The 24,343-nt window shown below is 41.0% G+C and overlaps 1 protein-coding gene across 1 annotated transcript in view; it reads left to right on the top strand.

Moving 5' to 3' along the window:
- Positions 1-24,343, top strand: part of PIGG (phosphatidylinositol glycan anchor biosynthesis class G (EMM blood group)) — an 87,758-nt gene that overhangs the window by 19,448 nt on the left and 43,967 nt on the right. Inside the window, 5 exon segments of the mRNA XM_021005436.2 lie at positions 5,637-5,710; positions 5,712-5,850; positions 9,803-10,020; positions 10,790-11,071; positions 21,283-21,734. Coding sequence (XP_020861095.1) covers positions 5,637-5,710; positions 5,712-5,850; positions 9,803-10,020; positions 10,790-11,071; positions 21,283-21,734 — 1,165 coding nt within the window.

Genomic DNA, 24,343 nt, shown 5'->3' with positions numbered 1-24,343 from the left:
ACAAATACAGCTATGTACAGAGGGGTTAAATATCAAGCAGGGCACTCACTAGTATTTGTGGGGAGTGGGGTCAGGAAAAGCTTCATGTAAAAGAAGAATGTTTCAGCTGTGTCATCAAGGGAAGTAGGGCTCTGTGAGGCCGAGGCGAGGAGGGCGTGTGTGATGACCCGCGAAAAGGCATGGAGACGAGAGGTGGACTGTTGCTTTTGAGGAACAGAGAGAACAATGTCTAGGGAAGCCAGAAGGACAGATTGGAGCCAACTTGTACTAGACTTTCAAAGCGAAGCAGAACTGTTTGTTTCTGATCTCAGAGACAATAGAGCCACTAGAGTTAATTGAGTGGGGGAGTCATGGAGTGACCTCTCTGCCAAGGGGTGGGAGATAGGCATCACTGTCATTTCTCAGAAGTCATGATTGCACATGGCATTGGTTATAGAGGTTGAGACCTTTTAATGGTTTTTTTTAGTGTTATTGGGTGACATGGTGTTTATGCCATCTGTAAAAATAACTATTAGGATTATATGTGAGATCTCTGCTCATGGACAATATATATACTGAAGAATATACTGAACCATTTTCATATTAACATTCTCATCATAAGTGAAACCAGAAGCTGTCAAGTTGCAGCTAAATACAAGGATGGTTCTCATGCTGTCCTTGGAGAGGCAAATGATGGAGTCGATGGCATTGGTTTTACTGTGCCTCCAAAACAACAAGAAACATCTTTTCGTGGAGTGCTTGGTCGTAGTGCCTTGTGGCTCTCATGGTGAGCATGGGCAAAGATTGCCATAAAGACAGTTGTAGCTTTTGTGCCAACATACATTACAGAGGATGAAGTGGTAGAGAAATTCTCAAAGAAACTGTAAAGATCCTCCAAATTAAAGTATATTTTGCTACTCAGTGACTTCGTTGTGAAAGTAGGTCCAGGGAGGGCAGGGAAAAATAGGATGGAAAACGTGATTGAGGGGGAAGAAATGGGAAAAAAACGCTGAAGCCTTAGGATTATGGACATAGTCGAGCTAAAGACGGACCTTAGAGGTTATCTTAGTCCAATCCTCCCATTTTACATTTGATGCAACGGAGGGCAGAGAAGTTTTAAGTACTTGGGCATTCAAGATCTTAACTATCTGGTACTATTTCATCTTTTCAGTCTTTTTTCTTACTATACTACCTGCCAAATGCCAAAGATCCAAACAAAATTATTTGCAATAGCCTGTACTTTCCTGCGTTTGAGTCTTTGCTCTTGATTTTCTAGTATCTGGAATTTCTTCTACCTCCTCACATACTGAGTTCTTTGCCTATATTTTTTAAATTAATTTTTTTCAATGAACAAGAATCCATTCTTTCTCCTTTCTACCACCGGTCCCCCAACTGAAAAACAGAAAAGCAGAGCTTTTCTAATAAGTGTGCACAGCCAAGCAGAATAGATTCCCACATTGGTCATGTAAAAACGTATGTATGTGTGTTAGTTCTTTACCCTGAGTCTGTCACCTCTCAGGTAGGACATGGATGGCATGCTTCATTAGTCCTCTGGAATCGTGGCTAGTCATTGTGTTGATCAGATCATTGTATTCTTAAGTCTTTCAAAGTTGTTTGTTTTTAAAATATGCTTATTCTTTAAATTGCTCTCTTGTTCTGCTCTCTTTTTTCTGGATCAGTTCATGTAAATATTCCCAGGTTTCTCAGAAACTGTTCCTTTCATCATTTCTTTGGCACAGTAGTATTCTATTACGTTGTTATAATAGTTTTGTCAGCCATTCCGCAATTGATGGGCATCCCCTTTGTTTCTGGTTCTTTGCTACCATTAAAAAGGCTGCTATAAATATTTTTTGTACATATGGATCCTTTTCATCTTTCTTTGATTTCTTTAGGCCTAGTAATCTTCTTTATCTCTTCAAACCCTGCTATTCTACCTTCTCCAGGAAGTTTTCTCCAATCTTCCCTCTTCCCCCCAGGCAGCAGTGATGTTTTATTGCTTAGACCTCACACAAAAATATTCTGCTTTTACTTCTGTGCTTTATATTTTTAAGACAGTTTTACTGTGGTTATTTAGCTTTGTGTCATATTTCCTCGTTATGCTTCATTGCATGAAAGCAAGGACCAGGTCTTAATGTTTCTTCATCACCTAGCATAAGGCTTCTTACATAGCAGGCACTTGAACAGTATTTGCTTAATTTAATCATTTAAAGAACCATTCTGAGAAACACTTAATGAATATGTACTCTTTTCACTAAGACAGCATTTAATCACTTCTATTTCACCCTCAGTGACATGAGGTAGTTCTTTTCTGTGTCAGTGAGGAAAGAGTCATTGCCAGGATCTCAGAGTGGCTAGTGGTTGTCCATGTTGCTGCAAAGAAGATCAAATGGAAAGAATTCCAAGGACTCTTGCTGTGCAAAGTGCTCCATATGAGGTCACTGGCTGGCCCAGGGGCCAGGTCTGTGATGGAGAGTGGAGAAGGCAGGTAGCAGATGATGAGGGCTTGCTTCTTCACAAGGCTGCCCTTGGTACTGACAGCGTGAGAGCATTCAGCCAGTTCCTGAGACCGACACGAATGCGACAATAGGATGGAGCTCAGCAGGACAGGTAGGCTGCCCCTGAAAGGGGGAAGAAAGATCATGGAAGGCCAAGGCATGAAATCAAGGTCAGACTGACAGCAAAGAATTCAGAGAGGAGAAACACTCTGGAGAAGGGAGAAGAGCATTGCCCTATTGTAGCCCAGAAGACTGATCACAGTAAAAGGCGAGAACACTCAGTGCACCTTGGACCACGAGGGAACGAATGTCATCTGCAAAAATAAATTCCGTGATACTCTGTCTCTTGCATCATAGGTAAGTATTGAGCACTGCATATCAGTCAAGAAGGTATTCTGTGTGTGGTATGTATGTAGTGATGTAGTGGCAGCAACTGAATGAATACTGTCAACAGTCACTACATCACAAGACTTATGTGAGAACCAGGTTTATTACAAGAGAAATGAACATGCATGTGGAACCTATAAGGTTCCCAGTCTTTACAGAAGTTTACATTTTTATAATAGCAGGACCAGGGAGGAGGGGATACCAGGAAGGGGTATAATATGGGAAGGGGAATGGTGCAGCAAAGGTTGGAAAAAAGACAAGACCACTCCCCATGAGGAGCGGCAAGATAATGGCAAAAGCCTTGTTCTTTTTCCTGGGGAAAATATGAAGATGGGAGATTCTTATCTGCAAAGGACCCAAGCTATTATCCCAGCCTGGCAGAGACTGGTTGGTGTCTGTCTTGCCTCCCAAGGACATACAAGGAGTCCAATTTGGGGTGCAACAACGAATTATGTCAGCTTAGGGGGAGCTTCATCTTTGACACATTCAGGGCCTCCTGCACACTTTGGATCCAGCGTTTCTGGAAAATACAGCAACTCAAAAAGACAAGTTCTGGGACCCCTTAACAGCCCTTAACATCATGAAGTGAAAATGCCTGACTCATTTGTTAATGAGATTCTTCTTGCATATGTCAAGGAAGACTTCATACAAGGCACCTACACACATGGTTCACCTTACCTCCCACATGGTCAGATTTCTCTGGCTCGAAAACTATCAAGGACTTCCTCACTCCTGTTTAAAAGGTAACCTGGAAAGTCTTAGATTTACAAAAAGACTTGGAACAAAAACTGCACAGAATAGGAAGGTTTGGAAGAGTATGTTTTGAATGTTTTCTTAAGAAAGAGTCAGAAGGTTCTGGACCTGGTAAGCACTGAGTATCATCTCAAAAAATGAAATTGATTTCATTGTGGGAATTAACAGGTTACTGATGGAGTCATTTCAGAGCCATGTATAGTCAGACCACTTAGAACAGAAATGAAAATCAAAATAAAAAAAGGGTAGATGAGAAGACAATAGTTATAGTTATAATAATCCCCAAGAAACCTTATTTAAATAAGATGCTGAATATATTAAATTAGAAATGGATAAAAGGACCCATTTACTGTGATTGTAATCATTGACTCTGATTATCATCATGTCTTAGAGAAGACTGTCATTTGAAGCAACTAGGAACGTTGAGCCTTCCATTTCCAGCCTTCTTTCACTATTCCCCTTCACGTATTCAACTTACAGCTAGTCTCTGCACTTGATATACTGGTTCCTCTTTCCATTTATGCAGATCATTCTCCTTGTCTCCTCATCTCCCCTTTCAGAATCCTTCAAGGCTTAGCTCAATTGCCATCTCTTCCATTTATCCTTCCCTGATCCCTCTGCTACCACAGAGCAGGAATTTGAATGGGTGTTCAATAAATGTTAATTGAATTAAGTGAGATCGTTTTGCCCACATTCAATTCAACAGACCTTTATTAAGCACTCACTGTGTGCAGTGTACTGTGTGAGAACTGATGGCTGGGGATAGGGATGAACACAAGGTTTAGTTAATTAAGTCCTAAATTAGATGAGGTAGAATTTTGCATTGTCCCAGCTACTAGCATTCAGTTAGTGAAATGATTGATTTTTTTAAAAAAAATATTGATTTACTTTTAGTTTTCAGCATTTGCTTTTATAGGATTTTGAGTTCTGAATTCCCCTCCCCTTCCTCCATTCCCCCCCTCTCCAAGATGGCATGTAATCTGATATAGGCTGTACATGTATGATCATATTAAACATATTTCTACATTAGTCATGTTGTGAAAGAAGAATCAGAAAAAGGAAAAACAATGAGAAAGAAAACAAAAAACAACCAAAAAAAAAAAAGAGCAAATAGTATGCTTTGGTCTGCATTCATCCCCCATAATTCTTTCTCTGGATGTAGATAGCATTTTCCATCATGAGGCCTTTGGAGATGTCTTAGATCCTTGCGTTGCTCAAAAGAGCTAAGTCTAACAAAGTCGGTCATTGCACAGTATTACTGTTACTGTGTAGTGTTGTCCTGGTTCTGCTCACTTCTCTCAGCATCTGTTCATGCAAGTCTTTCCAGGTTTTTCTGAAGTGAAATGATTTTTAAAAAAAAAAATTTATTGATTCTTTTTTTACATTACCAAATTTTCTTATAGTATCCCCTCCCCTTCCCTATTCCCAGAGAGCCATCTCATATGATAAGTAATATTTTAAAGGAAAAAAAGAAAGAAAAAATGAGCAAGACAAATTAATTCATTGGAAAAGTGAAAATATGTGCAGTGTGTCACACCATACACCTCCTACTGTTTCTTTTTGTCAGTTGGGGTTAAGTGACTTGCCTAGAGTCACACAGCTAGTAAGTGTCAGGTATTTGATCTGAGGCCTGATTTGAACTCAGGTCCTCCTGACTTCAGGGCCGGTGCTCTATCCACTGCACCACCTAGCTGCCCCTGTACACCTCCTACTGTTTCAAAGGAATAGACTAGGGATGTCTTTTTCTTTCTCTCGTTTGGAACTGTGCTTGAAAACTGGTTACTTTCAAGAAGGCTGGAGAGGATCCCAAAATGGTAGCGTTTTAGAGTTGGCAGGTACTTTGACATCATCTCCTACAGTGCCTTCCTGTTACACAAGGGGCCCCTGAGGCCCCAGAGTCCAAAGAGCAGCCCAAGTTCATACAGTTAGTTAATCCAAGAGATGGTGGGAGGGTTCTGGGTTCAGGGCTGACTCCTTGATGTCGCACTGCCTTGAGTAAGAAACTTTTTCTCATTTTTCTAGGTAACTTCCAACCTCCAGAGCATGTCCAGCAGACTGACCTGGCTGCCACACTAGCAGTGGGCCTTGGTTTGCCGAATTCCAAAGAATAGCGTGGGGAGCCTGTTATTTCCAGTTGTAGAAGGAGCAACAATGAGAGAGCAGCTGAGGTTCCTGCACTTAAATTCAGTACAGCTCAGCAGACTGCTGCAGGAGAATGTGCCGATGTATGAGAAAGGCAAGTCGCTCATATTCTCTCTTAGGAGCTGCTCTGAGGCTGAGGGAATCGAAATGAGGCATAGTCATTCGTGTTCCTGTATGCAGATGCTGCTGCTGCTGCCTTCTTTTTGTTAAATTGCCATGCTTCCTATCAGCAGAATTTGTGCCTGAGATTATCTGCATCAAGGTCACTTCTGGGAAGGTTTTACCAGGCCTTCTTTTACTGCCTGTGGTGCTTAATGTGAGTTGGCTGGCAGTGTTTAGGGAATAACCAATGGGAAGATGAATTTTTATATGCCTAATAAAGTAGTTTGCTACTCTTAGACTGGGTAAGGCATATTGTAGCAGTTTTTAAACTTTATTACTGTTAAGCACCAAATAAAGAAAAGGAAAGAGAAAAAGGAATAGAAGTTAGTGGAGGGACAAAGAATGGGGGGGAAAGGGTGAGGGGAAAGGGAACTTGTCAGCAGAGTCAGTTGGGAGACAAGAAGGTGACCACAAGAAGGTGGTCATCGTTTTTATTTTTAAATATCTAGAACCATTTGAGTCCTGCTAGTAATCTGTGATCTGACAGATGAAGAGATAGTAGAGAGAATTAAAAAACATGTTAACTGAAGTACCTAAGATGCAAATAAAAATTACTGACACGGCTGGTAAATCTTGCTAGGCATACTCAGTATTTTTTGTTGATGAAAACAGATTTATTTCAAAGTACCAGGATTGATTAGGACTCAAGAGTCTAAAGAAAAAGTCCATAGTTTTCCTGGATATTAGGACACATTTGTGGTTGACACTTACTACTTTAGTCCATAGTCCTTGAGATTAGATCTGCTTCTTTGCCTCCTGCACAAAATGAGCTGGGGAGCAGCCCAGGCTCCCAGAGTTCTCATGTCTTAGTGTAATTTTAGGCTATTAAAACTTAAAACTTCATTAAGACTTTTGGGACACCCTATATAATAGATAATAGCCCCTAGTCGGTCCCTCTGTAAGAAAGCATCACAGTAACATTGGTTCATTTTGTCTGCTGGGTGTAGTTGCCTAGGGAGTTAAGCTTAGCCCTTACTTTTTAGAATTTGACCAAACTAAACCCCAAGTAATAGTGACTAACAGAACTATGCCAACCCAGAGTGAGTGGCCTGACTTCCTTTAAGAATATTATCCATGACTTGGAGGAAGGCAGTATAGATGTCTGCTTTGCAGATGATACAAATACAAGAGATACCTAATACATTAAGTAACAGAATTTTGATTCAAGAAGATATCAGCAGGCTGGAGCAATGGACCAAATTTAATGAGACGAATTTTAATAACAATAAAAGGGAGAGGGGGAGGACCACCACCAAAACCTTCTTGTGGAGCCTCATTGTAGTGTGAAGGTATGGTGTGAAGTCTGGGCTAGGAGAGCACAAAGTTCTGCCATGAGGACCCGGGGGCCTGGCACCCATGTGTCAGGCTATCTAAGTCCAGAGAGGCAGTTCTGCAGGTTGGCTAAAAGGTGATGGAATGTTTAACCATAGTAACTCTTGAGGACCTGTTGAGTCATAGATGAGTAGAATCTCTGCAGTTGCATACCTGTAGGAGTACCTATACTAATGAAATCACAGGTCATTGCAATGGTTAATATAGATGATAAACTCAAATGTCCTGGAGTTCATATTATCCAATACATAAGTACAAGGTTGGGCAGATGTGACTAGGCACTAGTTGATGTGAAAAAGCTAATATATTTAATGGACAGACCATGAGATGAATGTGAATCATTGTATTTGTGATATAGCAGCCAAAGCTGGTAAGATCTTAGGCCACATTAATTAAAGTATCATGTTGGTCACAAGGGAGGTGATTGCACATTGCTTTGTAAGCCCACAGTTTGGTGCCATATTTTAGGAATGGTGAGACAAGCTGAAGCACGCCCAAACAGTGTAACCAAGATGGTAAAGGAACTTGAAATCATGCTGTGTGAGTATTCATTGAAGGAACTAGAAGCATCTAACCTAGAGAAAAACAGACTTGGGATGGACATGATAGTTGACCGCAAATATTTGAAAGGTTGACATAGAAGGTGGGATTAAACTTGATCTGGTTTTTCTCAGTGGGCAGAGCTAGGGCCAAAGGGATTTTATTTCAGCCATTTCACTCCTAATCATTAGACATGCCCAACATGGAATTGGGCTGCCTTGGAATATGATGGAAATGCTCAAGTGGAGGCAAGTTAATCAATTCTCAGGAATGTCTTAGAAGGAATTGGCATGTCATGTGGATTTGGGCTAAGTGACCCCCTGAGTTCCCTTCTATCTAAAATTATGTGATTTCTACTTGGAGTGGCAGAATCAGGAGCCAGAAAGGTCTTAGAAAGTTAAAACTAATGATGGACAGATGCTGACAGAATTCAGTTTAGTAGCATCTAATGTAAAATCCTGAGTTTAGGTTCAGAGTTTCTGTACAAATACAGGATGGGGAAAGGTGGCTTGGCAGTATTTCATTAGGAAAATACTTGGCTGTTTTTATGACTGCAACCTTAAGATAAGCCAGCAATTTTGACAGCTCTCAGAAAAGCTAACATAATCTTAGACTGCATTAGTAGAAGCTTAGCATTCTGAATGAGGGAAGTATTTGCCCCCCTGTCCACTGCCTGGGTCAGAGCTGAAATCTTGTGTCCATTTCTGGGACCACTTTTTTTGGGGGGGAACACATTTTAAGAGGATGTTGACAAATTATAGTGGATGTAAAGGAAGGTGATCACTGTGGTGGCAGAGATTTAAAACCAAACAGTGAAGGTTGGTTGAAAGAACTAAGAGTTTTTGTCCTAGAAAAGGTAGAATTGAAGACAAGATATCGTATCTTGTCTCTACAGGTGTTTGAACCCTGCACGTGTGGGAGATATAATACATTTGTTTTGTATGCGCCAATTGAGAAAACCAGAATCAGTTGGGTAGAAGTTCCGTGGGTATAGATTTCAGCTTAGTCTTGGGAAGATAGTTCTTATTCATTGCCCCTTAATGGCCTTTTTTTATATGGTGGTACATTCACCATCATTTAATAGATTCAGGCACAGGCTGGATGTCAAATTGTTGGGGATTTCTATTTAGACAGGTGATTGGACTGGATACCTTTAGGTCTTTGCAAAATGAGGTTTTCTCAGCTTCAGCAATGGTTGGTGGAACATCCTCATTCTTTTTAGACTACAGAAACTGAAACTCTTCCAGCTTCCAGAGGTGTAAAAGGTCTGTCACAGCATATGGAAAGCTGTCTTCTGAATGAAAAGTTTATAAAGGGTGCCTACCAATAAGAAGAAGAGAAGCAGTATAAACTGACTGTAAAATGAGGATGGTAAGAGCACCTGCCTCAGGATTGCTGTGAAGATCAAATGAGATATTTATAAAAGCCATTAGTAGGCGCCATATAAATGTTTCTTTTTCCCTCTCCCCTCCCCGGTCAGAGGTTACTAAAATGTGTTCCTCCATTTGTACAATTTATTTTCCTTGAGATTAACACCCATTGCTCTGGATAACCATGGGAGGTAATGACCTTCCTGTCAGTGGATGTGCTCCTGAAGAGACTGGATAAGTACTCGTTGAGGAGGATGTAGGAAGGGATTGATGTTGGATTCTCTGAGCTCTGAGATTTCTTCCAACTTTAAGATTCTTTGTTGAGCTCTACAGTATTTGGGGACCTTTTAGATTTAACTTTGTTGTCTGGAAAAGCATTCACTGGGAAAATATTTAAACAAATATGATTAAAAACTGAAGTGTTTACCACATTGGCTATTTCTTGCAGAGATGTCTTAGGTTTTCATTATGTACGTTTCAAAAAAGAAACCAACAACAACCAGTTGCCCTTAAGCTACATGAAGTATCAGTTTTTAGAATGACTTTTCCAGTTGTCAGATGTAAGACTTTGAAGATACTATAATTATATCATAATCTAATTATAATTTTCTGTTTTAAAACTTTTTTTTCTTCTCATTTTAGATCCTGGATTTCAGCAGTTTAAAGTAACAGAAAAGTTGCATGGGAATTGGATTAAGCTGTACTTGGAGGGAAATAATTCAGAAGTCCTTTTAAACCTTGGCAGAAAAGTTCTTAAGCAGTATTTAAATGCTTTGAAGACCATGAGTATGTCGCTGAGCAAACAAGTAGGCCAGTATGATATGTACTCGATGATGATTGGGACTGTCATAGTCTTGGAGGTATGGGTTGTTATTTGTTAATATTCTAGTCATAGACCAGCATTATATAGCTCTGCTCTGTCCACCACAGTGTTGGAGTGCCCCATCATAGTATGGAAAGGTGCCAGCTATATCAAAGGGCACCTGCACAGTGCATTCTCTGACAGGTTCGTCTAAACTGGAGCATCTTTAAGTGCAGCCCTACTGCAGGCTGAGTCTGCTGTCTGTGAACCAGCCTGGTTAAGCTTGGAAAGCTGTATCAGCATCACAAGGTTGACCATGAAGTGATTAAAAGACTGTTCACTGAAATGTGCAGTGGCCGTGTGGATGAAATTACTTCCTGATGATATATTGAAGAATCATCCTTGTCTGTCCTTTAAAACATGAGAAACCAACCTTTTCCCACTTTCTTGGCTTTGCCCTTGGCTTTCCTGATCTTTACACAGTATCAGCTTTGGGCATGGGTCGGGTGCCAAATGATTCCCTTTGACTTGGTTACTTGGTGAGATGAGAAGATAAGGCTAGGAGACTGTTAACCTTCACCTGCCCTCCTTAACTTCTTAGCATCAGTGCTTGCTGATGCTGAGAGAAACAAGTTGTGCATCATTATAGTTAGTTGTAAATCAAACTTGAGAAACATCGTTTGGTTTCACTAGTTCCCTATGTCAACTGTTATGTGTACTTCCTGGAATAAACGAGGGCACGAGAAGTACATTATCTGTTTTAAATATAGATTTCTTAGAATCTCAAAATTAGTGCATGATGATACTTTTGCAATTTTCCATTCTAGGTTCTGATTCTGCTTTTGCTCAGTACCCCGAAAGCCTTGTGCCAGAAGGCTGAGTTTGAGATTCCACTGTGGTCTTCCTTGTTTTCTCTGCTCTTCTACTTGATGGTCCTCGTTCTCTCTGCGGTCCACGTCATCGTGTGCACCTCGGCTGAGAGGTCGTGCTACTTCTGTAGTGTCTCTTGGCTGATGGCTGTTGGGGTGATGATGCTGATTTCTGCACTTCTCTGTGTGATCTTGTGTCTTCTTGCAAATGTATTTGAGAATGTCAAACTTCCAGCTAAGGTGAGATGTATTCCTTTTTTGGTTTTGTTAGTAAAGTTGCATTGATGTTCCTGGTTTTCTGAATCACAGTCATTGCCAGGTATACTCTCCTCTAGCTGCCTTTGCCCTCCTCCAGCTAGTGAATTTTCCCTTGGAACAGAGAAAAAACAGTGCAGCAAAGTCTTGTCAGCTCACATCTGGCAGCGTGTGAAACATTTCTCACTCGTGCTTGCCTACCTGTCTGAGGAACAGAGGGAGGTGTGTGTATCCTTTCTTCTCCAGGACCAAAATTGGTCAAGACTCTTAACCAGTGTTTTTAGTATTTTTTTTTCAGTTATATCATTTAGTCATCTTGTTTATTGTTTCCTTCATTCTGTTTACTTCTTTCTATGTATTCAAACAAGTCTTCCCAGCTTTTTCTAGGTTTCTCATATTTGATGGTTTTCTCTTTTTCTCTTTGATTTTTAATTATGGACTTAAGCACCAACAAGGAACAAAAAAGAGAATGTATGTGAGCCTGTGATTTCGGTGGTGTAGGGACTCCAGAAATTCCCTCTGCCATAGCAGGATGGTGCTCTCTTTGCAACGTAGAGGGTAAGAGAGTTGCCTGCAGCATTAACTGTCCAGGGTCACACAGGCAGTAGGGGATAGATGTGGGGCTTTAACCCAGACCTTACTTAATGAAGCTGGCTCTCTAGCTCCTGTGCCATGTTGCCTCCTCTCTGCATTCCTTCTACTGATGAAATCACAGGTTCACTCTCTGCCTAGTCCCTGTCCTATATGGGAAACCATAAACTTCTGTTTTATTTTTTAAAAGTACATATTAAGTTTAGCAAGTTAGCAGTGAAATTGCCCAGTGTATGTCTTGCTTTATTTTTTTTATAAATTTTTTTTTTATTTTTAGGCAGTTGGGATTAAGTGACTTGCCCAGGGTCACACAGCTAGTAAGTGTCAAGTATTTGGTCTGAGGCCAGATTTTAACTCAGGTCCTCCTGACTTCAGGGCTGGTGCTCTATCCATTATGCCACCTAGCTTCCCCAAAGAGTTTTTGATTTTTGGGTTTTTTTGGTGAGGCAGTTGGGGTTAAATGACTTGCCCAGGGTCTCATAGCTAGTAAGTGTCAAGTGTCTGAGGCCAGATTTGAACTCAGGTCCTTCTGATTCCAAGGCCAGAGCTCTATCCACTGTACCATCTAGCTGTCCACCAGTGTATGTCTTTTAAACTTGTTTTTTCCTGTGTATTTTTGTTCTGTTGATTCTTTTTGGAGCATCTCTCTCACTGATGATTTGCTTCCCCATCCCTGATAACAACAAATAAATATCCTCAAAGAAAACACATCAGTGAATTGGTATTGTCAGAAAATGGAAGGCTCATTCTGTACTTCTAGTGCCTCCGTTCCCTACCAAGAAGCAAGAGGCATGTGCTTCCCTCATCCGCTTCTGGGGTTATGGTTTGCCATGGCATTGGTTAGAGTTTTGGAGTCTGCCCAAGTTGTTTGCCTTTAAATTATTGTGCTGATTGTGCACATTATTGTCCTAACTCTGCTCATTTCACTATGTATCAGTGCATATAAATCTTCCCATTTCCTGGAATTCTTTGTATTATATTTGTTATTTCTCACAGCACAATAATATTTCATTACATTCATGTACCATGACTTGTTCAACAGTTCCACAGTTGGTCAGCATCCACTTTGTTTCCAGTTTTTTGCTTCTGCACAAAGTGCTTCTATAAATATGGGGGCTATCTTTTTGTCTTTGAGGTTATATGACCTGCAATGGGATTAGTAAGATATAGTCTTAAAAAGTTCATATCTGCCTTTCCTTGTGCCCATGTCTTTTGTTTTTGTTTTTGTTTTTTGGTGAGGCAGTTGAGGTTAAGTGACTTGCCCAGGGTCGCACAGCTAGTAAGTGCCAAGTGTCTGAGGCTGGATTTGAACTCAGGTTCTCCTGACTCCAGGGCTGGAGTTCTATTTACTGTGCTGCCTAGATTCCCTTTGGCCTATGTCTTAAAGCAGTATTTTGCTTCTGTTGCTTCAGCATATCCTCAAGTTCAGAAATGTGGAATTGTATTATCAAATTGAATGCTTTTTATTACCTATTGTAATTATGCTGAGAATTATAGACTGTGGCTTTTTAAAAAATAAGTTTTTATGGATGTCTTTTGTTTTTATATCATTTACATTTTTTGCTCTATTCTTTTCCTTATCCTCTTCCAGAGAGCCATTTAAAAAAAAAAAGAATTTAGAAGAAGTGAAAAAAAGTTCTGTAAAACTAACCAACATATCAAAAAAGTCAAGTGTTGCATGCAGCATTTCACACCCATGACCCCTTACTTCTCCAGAGTAGTTGGGAGAGTTATCCTTTCTTGTTCCTTCTTTGGAGCTCAGCTTGATGACTATAATTTCAGAAAACTATTGACTTTTTTTACAAAAATCCAGATGCCTAGTTGGTGCAGTTTAAGTGCATATTAAGTGCTAGTCATTGAGAGTAATACAGAAACGGATATGGTTCCTGCATTCAAGGAGTTTAGTTTAACTAGGGAGATGAGACTAAAATACTTGAAATAATGGTGAACACTGTGGTATAGACTACCTGCTGTAGGAATTCAAAGTAGAGGGCCTGGAGAGTAAGTAGGTGGACCTTAGGGAAATGGGATTTGAGCTGGGCCTTTGAGGATAGGTGTGTAGGATCTAGTCACTGGCAAGAAGAGAAGGTATTCCTGGAGTGGAAACATAATTTCATTCATGCACAGAGAAAAGCATGTATGGAGACAGAAATGAAAATCAGTAGGTTTCTAAGTAGTAGAGAGACTGGCTTTACAAGAGCAGCAGGTTCATGTTCAGGAGTCTTGGGAAACAAGATAAGTAGAGTTGGACTACATGATCATGGCCCTTGAAATTGAGATGCCAGGGTTAATTTAGTGCAGTAGAAAGTAGGGAGCCATTAAACTTCAGAAGGTTCTGGAGCAGGGAAGTCAGTGAAAGGTACGTTTTAGTTATATTAGGCTGGTTGTGGTATGGGGAATGAATCGAGTGGAGAAGAGTTTCAGTCAGGAAGGCTCTCGAAGGAACATAGGTCCAAAATAGTGAGGATCTGGACCAAGGTGGCCACAGTGAAGGGAGAGCAGACAACGGGTGTGAGACAGACTTCAGGAAAAAATGGACTAAATTTGACAGTTGCCTCAGTGTAGAGGTTCAAGAAGAGGAATGAATCTGAAGGTTTCCCAGGTTGAAACCTAAGGTAATGAAAGTATTTACAAACATTGGAGTTTCGTTGAAGGACACAGATCATGAGTTTAGTTTTGATCATGTTGAGTTTGAGGCAACAGTGAGACCCCTAAGTAGGAATATCTGGCAAGTAGTTGTAGAAGTCATCCTTGAAACTATGAGAATGAATGAGAGGTTAGGATAAGCAGAGAGAAGCCTTGGAGGAAATCTACCTTTACTGATAAAATGTCAAACTCTGACAACATTGTTGTACATACACTAATGTATGAAAGTGTGACTGAAACTGTGTCCAAAAAGGATCCTAAATAGGAGTGTACCTTAGTCTGGATTCAGGTTCCACAGATAAAAGATTATGAAAGGAGAACTGGTCCAGGAGACTTCTAGTCTTTGCTCAGCCACCTGAAAGCTCTTTGACCAAGGGCATGTCACTTAACTCTTCTTGGGTCCTTATTTCCTCCTTTGTAAGGTAAGGGGGTTGGACAAGGCGATCCCTGACATTTCTTCCAGCTCTGACATTCAGTGATTTGGTATAAGATCAACTTCCCTTATTTATAGTGGATTGACTAAGGGGGAAAAGGACCTAACAATTCAACTTCCTAATAATTAAAGTTGAACAAAAGTAGAATGGCTCACCTTCAAGGTGGGTTCCCCCTTCCTTCAAGTAGAAGCTGGGTCATTTGTTTTGGGTACGTTATAAAGGATGGGTTTGGGTAGAATGCCCCTGATATCATTCCCCCCCCCCGCACCCCAACCTCCTCCAGTTCTGAGATTGTGCAGCCTCTTCACAGGTCATCTTAGGTGATTGTGACTTCATTATCTTTTTCCCTAATAGGATAGTCAGCCATCTGTTATGTATGGCAAAGGTGCTGACCTTCCTTGAAGAAAGGAGCTGGATTGTGTACTTTCTTGGAGCCTCTAGGCCTTTAGAGTTCTTTGACTTATCCCTAGACTATTCAGGCTTTTTCTTTATGTTTGTTTTTTGTTTGTTTGTTTGTTTTTAGGCAGTTGGGGTTAAGTGACTTGCCCAGGGTCACACAGCTAGTAAGTGTCAAGTGTTTGATCGGAGGCTGGATTTGAACTCAGGTCCTCCTGACTTCAGGGCCAGTGCTCTATCCACTGCCTCACCTAGCTGGCCCCCAGGCTTTTTCTTTACGACCAAAACAAAGTACTGTGTGATGGACCTGGGACTTTGGACCATTTTAAGGGGATGTATGCTTCCTGTGATTGATCATTAACATGAAGAAAGAAACCAGCTGGAGGCTATGTTCAGATAGCCTTAGAAGAACTCCTGTTTTGTCTGTAAGCAGCGAGAGAGCCAGGAGGGTATAGTGGAAAGAACACAGGATTTAAGCGGCAAGAACTCTTGAACATAGAATGCTTTAGGTTTGCAAAGCACTGAGGTAGGTAATCCCAATATTATGATGTCTGTTTTAGACATTAGAAAACAAGCTCAGAGAAGTGGACTCATGATCACATAACGAATACAGGTTTCCTGACTGCAGGCCTGGTGTTTCAACCACTACACCACCCTGCCTCCTCACTTGGAGCCTGGCTTCAGCTCCCACTTCTTCTTCTTCTTTTTTTTTGGCTAGGCAATGGGGTTAAGTGACTTGCCCAGGGTCACACAGCTAGTGTTTTGTGTCTGAGGCCGAATTTGAACTCAGGTCCTCATGAATCCAAGACCGGTGCTCTATTCACTACACCACCTAGCTGCCCCTCAGTCCCCACTTCTAGTGCTAACTAGCTCTGTGACAGTATTCCAGTCACATTCTCTGAGCCTATCTCCATGTCTGTAATGTCTGTAGAATCTTCCTCAGAGGGTTACTGTGAGAACTAGCTGAGATGTTGTATGTGAGTAGTTTGTAAACCTTAAGATGCATTGTAAATATCAGCCATTGTTTTTTCTCTTTGGGTCCCTGTTAAGAAGCTTACTTCTCTCATGCCCTGGGGAAAAATGCGTTACTATGTGAGTACTGGAAAAGGAACATTTTCCACATTCTCTTAGAGTAGTCCCCTTGACTTTTGAGTGGATAATGTGATAATGAAGTTCTTTTATCCATTTGTTCACTGCTATGTGATCCAAACCAGATGACCTCTTAGTGCCAGAGATTGCACAGATCTGTAAAACAGACGGATACGAGTACAACAGACTACCTGGAGAATGGACTCAGAAGTATGCCATGTGATGCTACCTTAAAGTCAGAATAACCTGCATTATAGTTGGAATAAACTCTAAATTACTGTTCCTTTTTTGATTTTCTTATCTGGCTGCTCCCCTATCAGACCTCATCCTTTTTAATTTTATTTTTTGTTTACCTGCCTCCATTCATGCACATGCTCGTCTGAGAAGACTTAAGTTCTTCCAGCTTTGGACAATAACTGCTTTTAGAAACTGTTAAGTAGTTACAAGAGAACAATTGCCCAAGATTCAGAATTCATCCTTTTTCAGAGGAAGGGGAAAGTCTGTGGACAGCTTCCTAGACTCACCATGGCTGTGCAACCCTAGTAGATGCTATCACTTTGCTCCCTTTTAAAGACATAGGGAGCAAGCAGCAGCTCTCTTGAAATCAGTGGAGACATATAATGTACAGCCTTGTCCCTTTTCCCCTCTGTTTACCCTAGGCCTTACCTGATTTTGGGGCCAGGGCTGTCTAAGGATGAGGGGTTTGATGTATGGTCTCTCTAGATATAGCAGAGAAGGGACTGATCTGCTGCCATAGCGCCTGCATGGGCTGGAGAATTGAACTTTGTGCCAGGTGATATGACATTTAACATTTTTTTAAGTGGAATTACTTTATAAATTATGAAACAGTGTTGATTTTGTTATTCCTTTTCAGTGGAATATAGGTTGTCCTAATGCCATGGAAGGCATTCCATTGTTGGTTTTTAATAGTTCTGGGCAAATTACTATTTTCCTCCAGCCCTGAATGTGGTTTTGATGTGTTCTTACAGCACCCCGGGTCAGCTGCAAAGTTCTTTAATCTGTGTGGAGACCTAGTTCAGGTCAGAGAAGTGTGTGGATACGAAACTAGAAAGGGCAGCCAAACTCTGCAAGGTGGAGGGACATACTGACTATGGAAATACTCAGAATGATATGATCACATTCTTTTCTAGGACCTTCATCATGATGCAATTCCTTTAAAAGAAGTTGGTCATTTGATGTCAGAATTGCAATATATTGGCAATATCTAGTCATTGATGAGCATTTTTGCATGCACTTCATACCCAAATGTAAGACTTGGGTTCAAAAAAACAGCTTCACAGGTACGAGATAAAGGAGATATGATTAGACAACAGCTCATCTGGAAAAGATCTGGGAGTTTTAGTGAACTCCTGGCTCAGTATTAGTGAACATTTGTGACAGGGAAGCCAGGAAAGCCAAGATAATAAGAGAAGCATCGTGTTCAAGACTAGAGACGTGGTAGACACGATAGTCCCTCGCTGTTTTTGCCCTGCTATACTGAGAGTACTGTGTTGAGTTCTGGGTGCCACGTTTTAAAAGGAGCACTGATCAGCTGGAAAGGATCCTTAGGACAGTCAGATGGTTCAGGGCCTTCAAGATCATTCTTCATGACAATTGATTGAGGAAACTTGGGGAGTTTAACTTGGAGAAGAAAAAAAAGCCTAAGGAGAGGCAGGGCAGCTGTCATTCAAGTGTCTGAGGGGCAGTTACATGGAAGCAGGATTGGACTTGTTCTGCTTGGCCCCAACAGCAGCATCAGGAGCAGGGAGGCACCTGGTACTGTAGAAGTACCAGAAGTGCTGGGTGTGGAGTCACATGACCCAACTTTGTAATCTCTGTACTTCCACTTAATACCAGTATGACTGTGGGAATGTTACTTACATTCTCTGAACCTGATCTGTAAAAGTGTGGGTGGACTGGATGACTTCTGTGGTCCCTTTCAATTGTAAGTCTTATCCTAAGTTGCAGACAGACACGTTTAGGCTTGATGTAAGAAAAAAGCTTCCCAACTATTAGAGCTATCCAAAATTCATTTGGGCTGCCTCAGGAGTGGTGAGTTCTCTGTGGCTGGAGGTCATAAAAAACAAAAAAGACTGAATGACCACTTACTTGTTAGGGATGCTGCCAAGGTCATTATTGTGCAGCAATGGTCTTTAAATTCTCCTCCAGCTCTGAGATTGTGAATATGTGATTCCTAAAAGTTAGGTGGCGATTGATAGTCTATGGAGAATTAGAAAGGTTGTGTGTTCTGACTATTTTTTGACCAGTAGCAGACCTCTCTTTTTTTTCGCCTTTTACAAATGAAGAGAAAGAGCCAGTTCTTGCTTTTTGTTTCTAAACAAGATTAGTAAGGGAAAATCCCAAGTCTCTAATGTCAGATGTTAAATGAAGTAGAGAATTGAGGCAATTATCTGAATATTTCGGGCTCTGTCCAAATTACTTTCATTTGAGATAGCTGTATAATTAATGCCCTTTGTGTTCTAGCCAAACTGGACTACCAGTTGTGCCTGCCTCTGTTTATTTACACAAGCTGTCTCCTTGCCTAGAATACTCTCCCAGAGAAAACTGGAAACTAGTATAGCAGAAACTAGACATAGACCAACATCTCAAACCGTATACCTAGATAAGGTCAAAATGGGTATGTGATTTAGACATAAGAGATGATACATAAGCAAATTAGGAGAAAGGAATAGTTTGTCAGATCTATGGAGAAGGGAAGAATTTATGACCAAACAAGAGATAGAGAACGTTATGAAATGCAAAATGGATAATTTTGATTACATTAAATTAAAAAGATTTTGCACAAATGAAACCAGTGCAACCAAGATTAGAAGGAAAGCAGAAAGCTGGGAAACAATTTTTTCTGCCAGTGTCTCATTTCTAAAATATATGGAGAGCTGAGTCACATTTATAAGAATACAAGCCATTCCCCAATTGATAAATGGTCAAAGGACATGAACAGGCAGTTTTCAGATGAAGAAATTAAAGATATTTATGGTCATGAAAATATGCTCTATACCATTATTGATTAGAGAAATGCAAATTAAAGCAACTCTGTGGTACCACCTCACACTTATCAGATTGGCTAATAAGACAGAAAAGGAAAATTGTGTGGAAAAGATGTGGGGAAGTTGGAACACTAATGCGTTGTTGGTTGAGTTGTGAACTGATCCAATCATTCTGGAGAGCAATTTGGAACTGTGCCCAAAGGGTTATAAAACGGCATACTGTTTGATCCAGCAATACCACTACTAGGTCTGTATCCTAAAGAGATGGTAAAAAAGGGGAAAGGACCCACATGTACAAAAATATTTTTAGCAGCTCTTTTTGGTATCCAAGAATTGGATCTTTTTGGTATCTTCTTTGGTATCCAAGAATTGGAAATTGATGGAATGCCCGTCAATTGGGGAATGGCTGAACAAGTTGTGGTAGATGAATGTAATAGAATACTATTTTTCTATAAAAATGATGAACAGGTGGATTTCAGAAAAACTTGAAAAGACTTGCATGAACTGATGCCAAGAGTAACATTGTGTGATTACCAACTTTGATAGACTTAGCTCTTCTCAGCATACAGTGATACAGTTGCAAAAATCCATGATGGTAAATGCTAGCCACATCCAGAAAAAGGACTATGGAGTTTGAATGCAGATCAAAGCATAATTTTTTCACTGTTTTTGTTTTTTCTTTCTTGTGGTTTTTCCCTTTTGTTCTGATTCTTCTTTCACAACATGATTAATGTGGAAATATGTATAATATCATTGTACATGTATAATCTATATCAGATTGCATGCTGTCTTGGAGAGGGGGGAAAGGAAGGAGGGAGAAAAAAATTGGAATTCAGAATCTTACAAAAGTGAGTGTTGGAAACTATTTTTACATGTAATTGCAAAAAATAAAATACTATTAAGTAGAAAAAAAATAAAGTACATTGGGAAGCAGAGGAAGAAAAAACAAAGGAATGCTGTCCCAGAATCCTTGTTGTCTTTCAGGACTTGGCTCTATGTGCTGCTTCCTTGGTGAATGAAGTATTTCCTGTCACACTGCCTCATTCTCCCCTCCTCCCCTGAGTTGCCTTTCCCATCCCCTCCAGCTAGTGCTCTCTCCTTCAGATTACCTCGTATTTACTTACCTCTGTGCATATTGGCTCCTTGTCTTTTTCCTTCCCTCTCCCCTGTACCCACCTTTCCTCTCCGCCTCTCCAAATGTAAGGCATCTGAGGGCAAGAACTGTTTAATTTGTGTTGTGGAATTCAATCTTTCCCATTTTAGACACTGAATAAATGTTTGTGGGATTGAACAGAAAAATTCAGGTAAAAGTGAAGGTTTGCTTCTGTCTCCCAAATGATTTTCACTTTACTTTGGTCATATAAACCTTACTTAAAGATATTTATGGTTGAAGTAATTTTTGAAAAACGTTTTTGTTGATGTCTTTTGTTTTTGCATCAGTTTCAGTTCCAACTACAGAGTTCACCCTTCCTACCCAGAGAAAACTGACTCCTTTCCCGAATCTAACAGTATATTCAGTATTCTATACCTATAGGCTCTCACCTTTGCTCAGTTATGTTTTTTCTTCTTTTGTTGCTTTTTGGTGAGGCAGTTGGGGTTAAGTGACTTGCCCAGGGTCACACAGCTAGTAAGTGTCAAGTGTCTGAGGCTGCATTTGAACTGAGGTCTTTCTGACTCCAAGGCCGGAGCTCTATCCACTGCACCACCTAGCTGGCGTGCTCTGTTATATTTTTGACAAGATTGTTCTGTCGCTTGGAAGTGTTGATTTTTTTCATGTTTTACTTTAAGTGTAAGTTAGCTTGAGTTCAGTATCACTAAAGGCACAGTCTTGAAGCACTGACTTAACAACAATAAAATTAACCTTCTTGGAGAAAAACAGTGGAAAATCCAAAGAGAAATGTGACCACTGTTTTCATTTTTTTTTTTAAAGGGTCTTTTTTGGGGGAACAGTTAGGCAAGCATCTAAGCATATGATACATGTGAGAGTGTTCTTCTCATGTGATCGTTGACGTTGGCCCATTTCTTTCCACAGAATTCAGCTGCCTCCGGTTCCAGCTGGTCGGGATTAGATCTGCTTATTTTATTTGGAACTCTGGGCCATGTTTTGAGTTTGGGTGCAAGCAGTTTTATAGAAGAAGAACACCAAACCTGGTATTTCCTTGTCAATACTCTCTGTCTAGCGCTGGGCCATGAAATATGTAGAAACCACTTTCTTGGGAAGGACTTTGATCATAATTTAGCTGTGGAAGGGGATTTTCAAAAAGATACTAAGAAGGTTTTACAATACAGAAATGACTCTGTGGATGTCCCAGAGTACGACAAAGTGCACAAGATGTCTTCTTTGGAACTGCCAGAGGGCTGTGAAAAGTGGTTGGGATTGGCCACTCCATGGCTTATACTGATTTGCTGTAGACTGCTCCGCTCATTCAATCAGACAGGAGTGCAGTGGGCTCATCGACCAGACTTTGGCCACTGGCTGACCAGGTAAGAGTGTGAAGTGTTAAATTCTTTTGCTCTGGAATTATTGTATTCTTTAAAGTGAAAAGTTCATATTTTACACATTCTCTACATCAGAGCTTTGCACTGATATAAAAAGTATTTAAAATTAGAGGAGATGAAAGAGCATCCCTTAGTCCGTAATGTTAGAGGAGAAATCCATCTTGAGTGCTACCCGGTTAGTAATAGCTTTACTGGCACTGGGTTTGTCATCACTCCTCAAATTTTATAATGCTAGTTTTAAGTAAAATGCAGTTTTTCCAATGGAAGTGTCACCAGTGACTAATTTTGGATAAAGATTTCTGATAACTAATTAGTCACCAAGCATTTTTGTGCTAGGCAGTTGAGATAGAAATAAAAAATGGTCCCTGCGCTCAAGGAGCTTATATTCTAACATGGGAAACAACGTGTGTGTGTGTGTGTGTGTGTGTGTGTGTGTGTGTGTGTGTGTTTGTGTGTGTGTATGTACATATAGATAGAAGATATATGTCTACGTATCTACACATGTACCCATCTCTCTCTTTCTCTCTCTCTCTCTATCTGTCGTGAGAGGGAGAAAGAGTACCCATTTATATAGAACTTTAAAATTCGCAAAACCTTTACATGTATTATTTCATTTGGTCCTTATGTCATCTTTGTCACATAGGTAGTATGTTATTCTCATTTTAGAAATAAAGCAGCTGAGACTTAGAGGAGATAAATGATTTGTCCAGTCACCCAGCTAGTCAGTCTTGGGGGCAGGAACTGACTGCAGGTCTTCATGACTCCATGGCCAGCCCTCTGTCCATCACATTATGGTGCTTCACCGCTGCTGTGTATGAGGCCCATACAGAGGAGATGAACAGAGAGCATAGATGGGAACGCACTAGTAGCTGCGATGACCAGGTCAAAGGTGGTATTTGACTTTAGTTCTGAAGGAAGTCAGGCACTCCAGGGGCAGCCATGAGGAAGAAGAGCATTCTTGGCAAGGAGGCTGGGCAGTGGAGTGTTGGTGTGAGGTGCAGCAAATAGGCCACTGGGACGGACCATAGAGTAGGCGAGTGGAGGGGAGGCACGTGTGAGGCTGGAGTGCTAGGAAGGGACCAGATGGTGCGTGACTTTAAGTGCCAAGCAAGGGAGTTTGTATCTAATCTTAAAGGGAAGAGTGAACCACTTGATGGCCATGTCCAGTGAGCTCTTCTTAGCCCTCATCCTTCCTGGCCTCTCTCTGGCCGTCACTTGGCATTTTAGTCACCTTCTCCTAGATATTCTGTCCTCCTGGAGTTTCCAGGCCCTGCTCTTTCCTGGTTTGCTTCTTGCCTGTCCACCTTCAGTCTCTTTTGCTGGTTCAGCATCTGTGGCCCGCCTGGGATCTGTGCTTCTGCTGCTGTGCTCAAGTCCCTCTCCATGTTCTCTTTCTTGATGCTCTCCGTTCCAGTGGGCTCAGTTATCATCTCTATATCAGTGCTGGATGGTGCATTGGATAGTTCTGGGCCTAAAGTCAGGAAGCCTCCCCTCCTGACTTCACATCTGGCCTCGGACACTTACTAGCTGTGTGACCTGGGCAAGGCACTTAACCCTGTTTGCCTCAGTTTCCTCATCTGTAAAACAAAATGGCAAACCACTCGAATGTCTTTGCCAAGAAAACCTCAAATGGGGCCACAAAGAGTTGGACACAACTATAAAGCGACCGAGCAGCACTAACCACGATGCAGTTGACTCCCAGATCTCTAGATACAGCCTCAGTTTCTCTCCTGAGCTCCAGTCCTGCATCATGAAGTACCTCCTCGACATTTCTAACTGGATGTCCTACAGGCATCTTAAACACTTCCTGTTCAAAATGGACAGTGTCTTCACCGCATCCCCCAAACCTTTCTTTTCCAGGCTTGACGGTCTCTATTTAAAGGCACTGCCCTTCATGTACTTGCCCCGGTTCAGACCTCAGATTCATCCTCCTTTCCTCCCTTTCCATCACCTCCCCCCAGTCAGTGCAGTGCAGCAGTCAGTTGCCAAGTCTTTTTAGTTTTGCCTCCACAGCATCTCTCAAATCCATCCCCTTTTTTTCTGCTCACGTAGCCACCACTTTAGTTTATTTCTTCATCTTTTCTCATGTGGATTCCTGCAGTGGCCTCCTTTTTGTTCTTTCTATCCCCATTCTCTTATCTCTTCTCTCTATCCTCCACACAGCTGTCAGATTGATATTTTCAAAGCACAGGTCTGACCGTGTCATTCACCTGTTTAGGAAGCTTCAGTGGTTTCCATTTGAATATAAATTCCTCCTAATACCTAATAGTGTAACTATTGCTGTATGCCAGGCGTTCTGCTGAGTACACTGATACCTCATTTGATCCTCGCAACAATCTTGGGATGTAGGTGCAATTATTATCATCCCTATTTTACAGGTGAGGAAACTGAGGCAAACAGTTTAAATGTCTTGTCCAGGATCACATAGTTAATAAGTATCCGAGGCTAGATTTGAACTCAGGTCTTCTTGACTCCAGGCATTTGACTCCAGTCAGTCTTTCCCCTTGTACATTATTCTCCTTGCATTTTGCATTCCAGTCAAGCTGGCCTATTGCTGTTCCCAAATGTGACTTTGGTCCCCTATTTGTACCTTT

This window comes from Phascolarctos cinereus, unplaced genomic scaffold, assembly GCF_003287225.1.
Source record: "Phascolarctos cinereus isolate Bilbo 61053 unplaced genomic scaffold, phaCin_HiC Scaffold_9;HRSCAF=440, whole genome shotgun sequence".
In the NCBI taxonomy this organism is placed as follows: domain Eukaryota; kingdom Metazoa; phylum Chordata; class Mammalia; order Diprotodontia; family Phascolarctidae; genus Phascolarctos; species Phascolarctos cinereus.
Note: the sequence above shows the minus strand (reverse complement) of the source record. Positions and strands in the feature narration are given on the sequence as shown.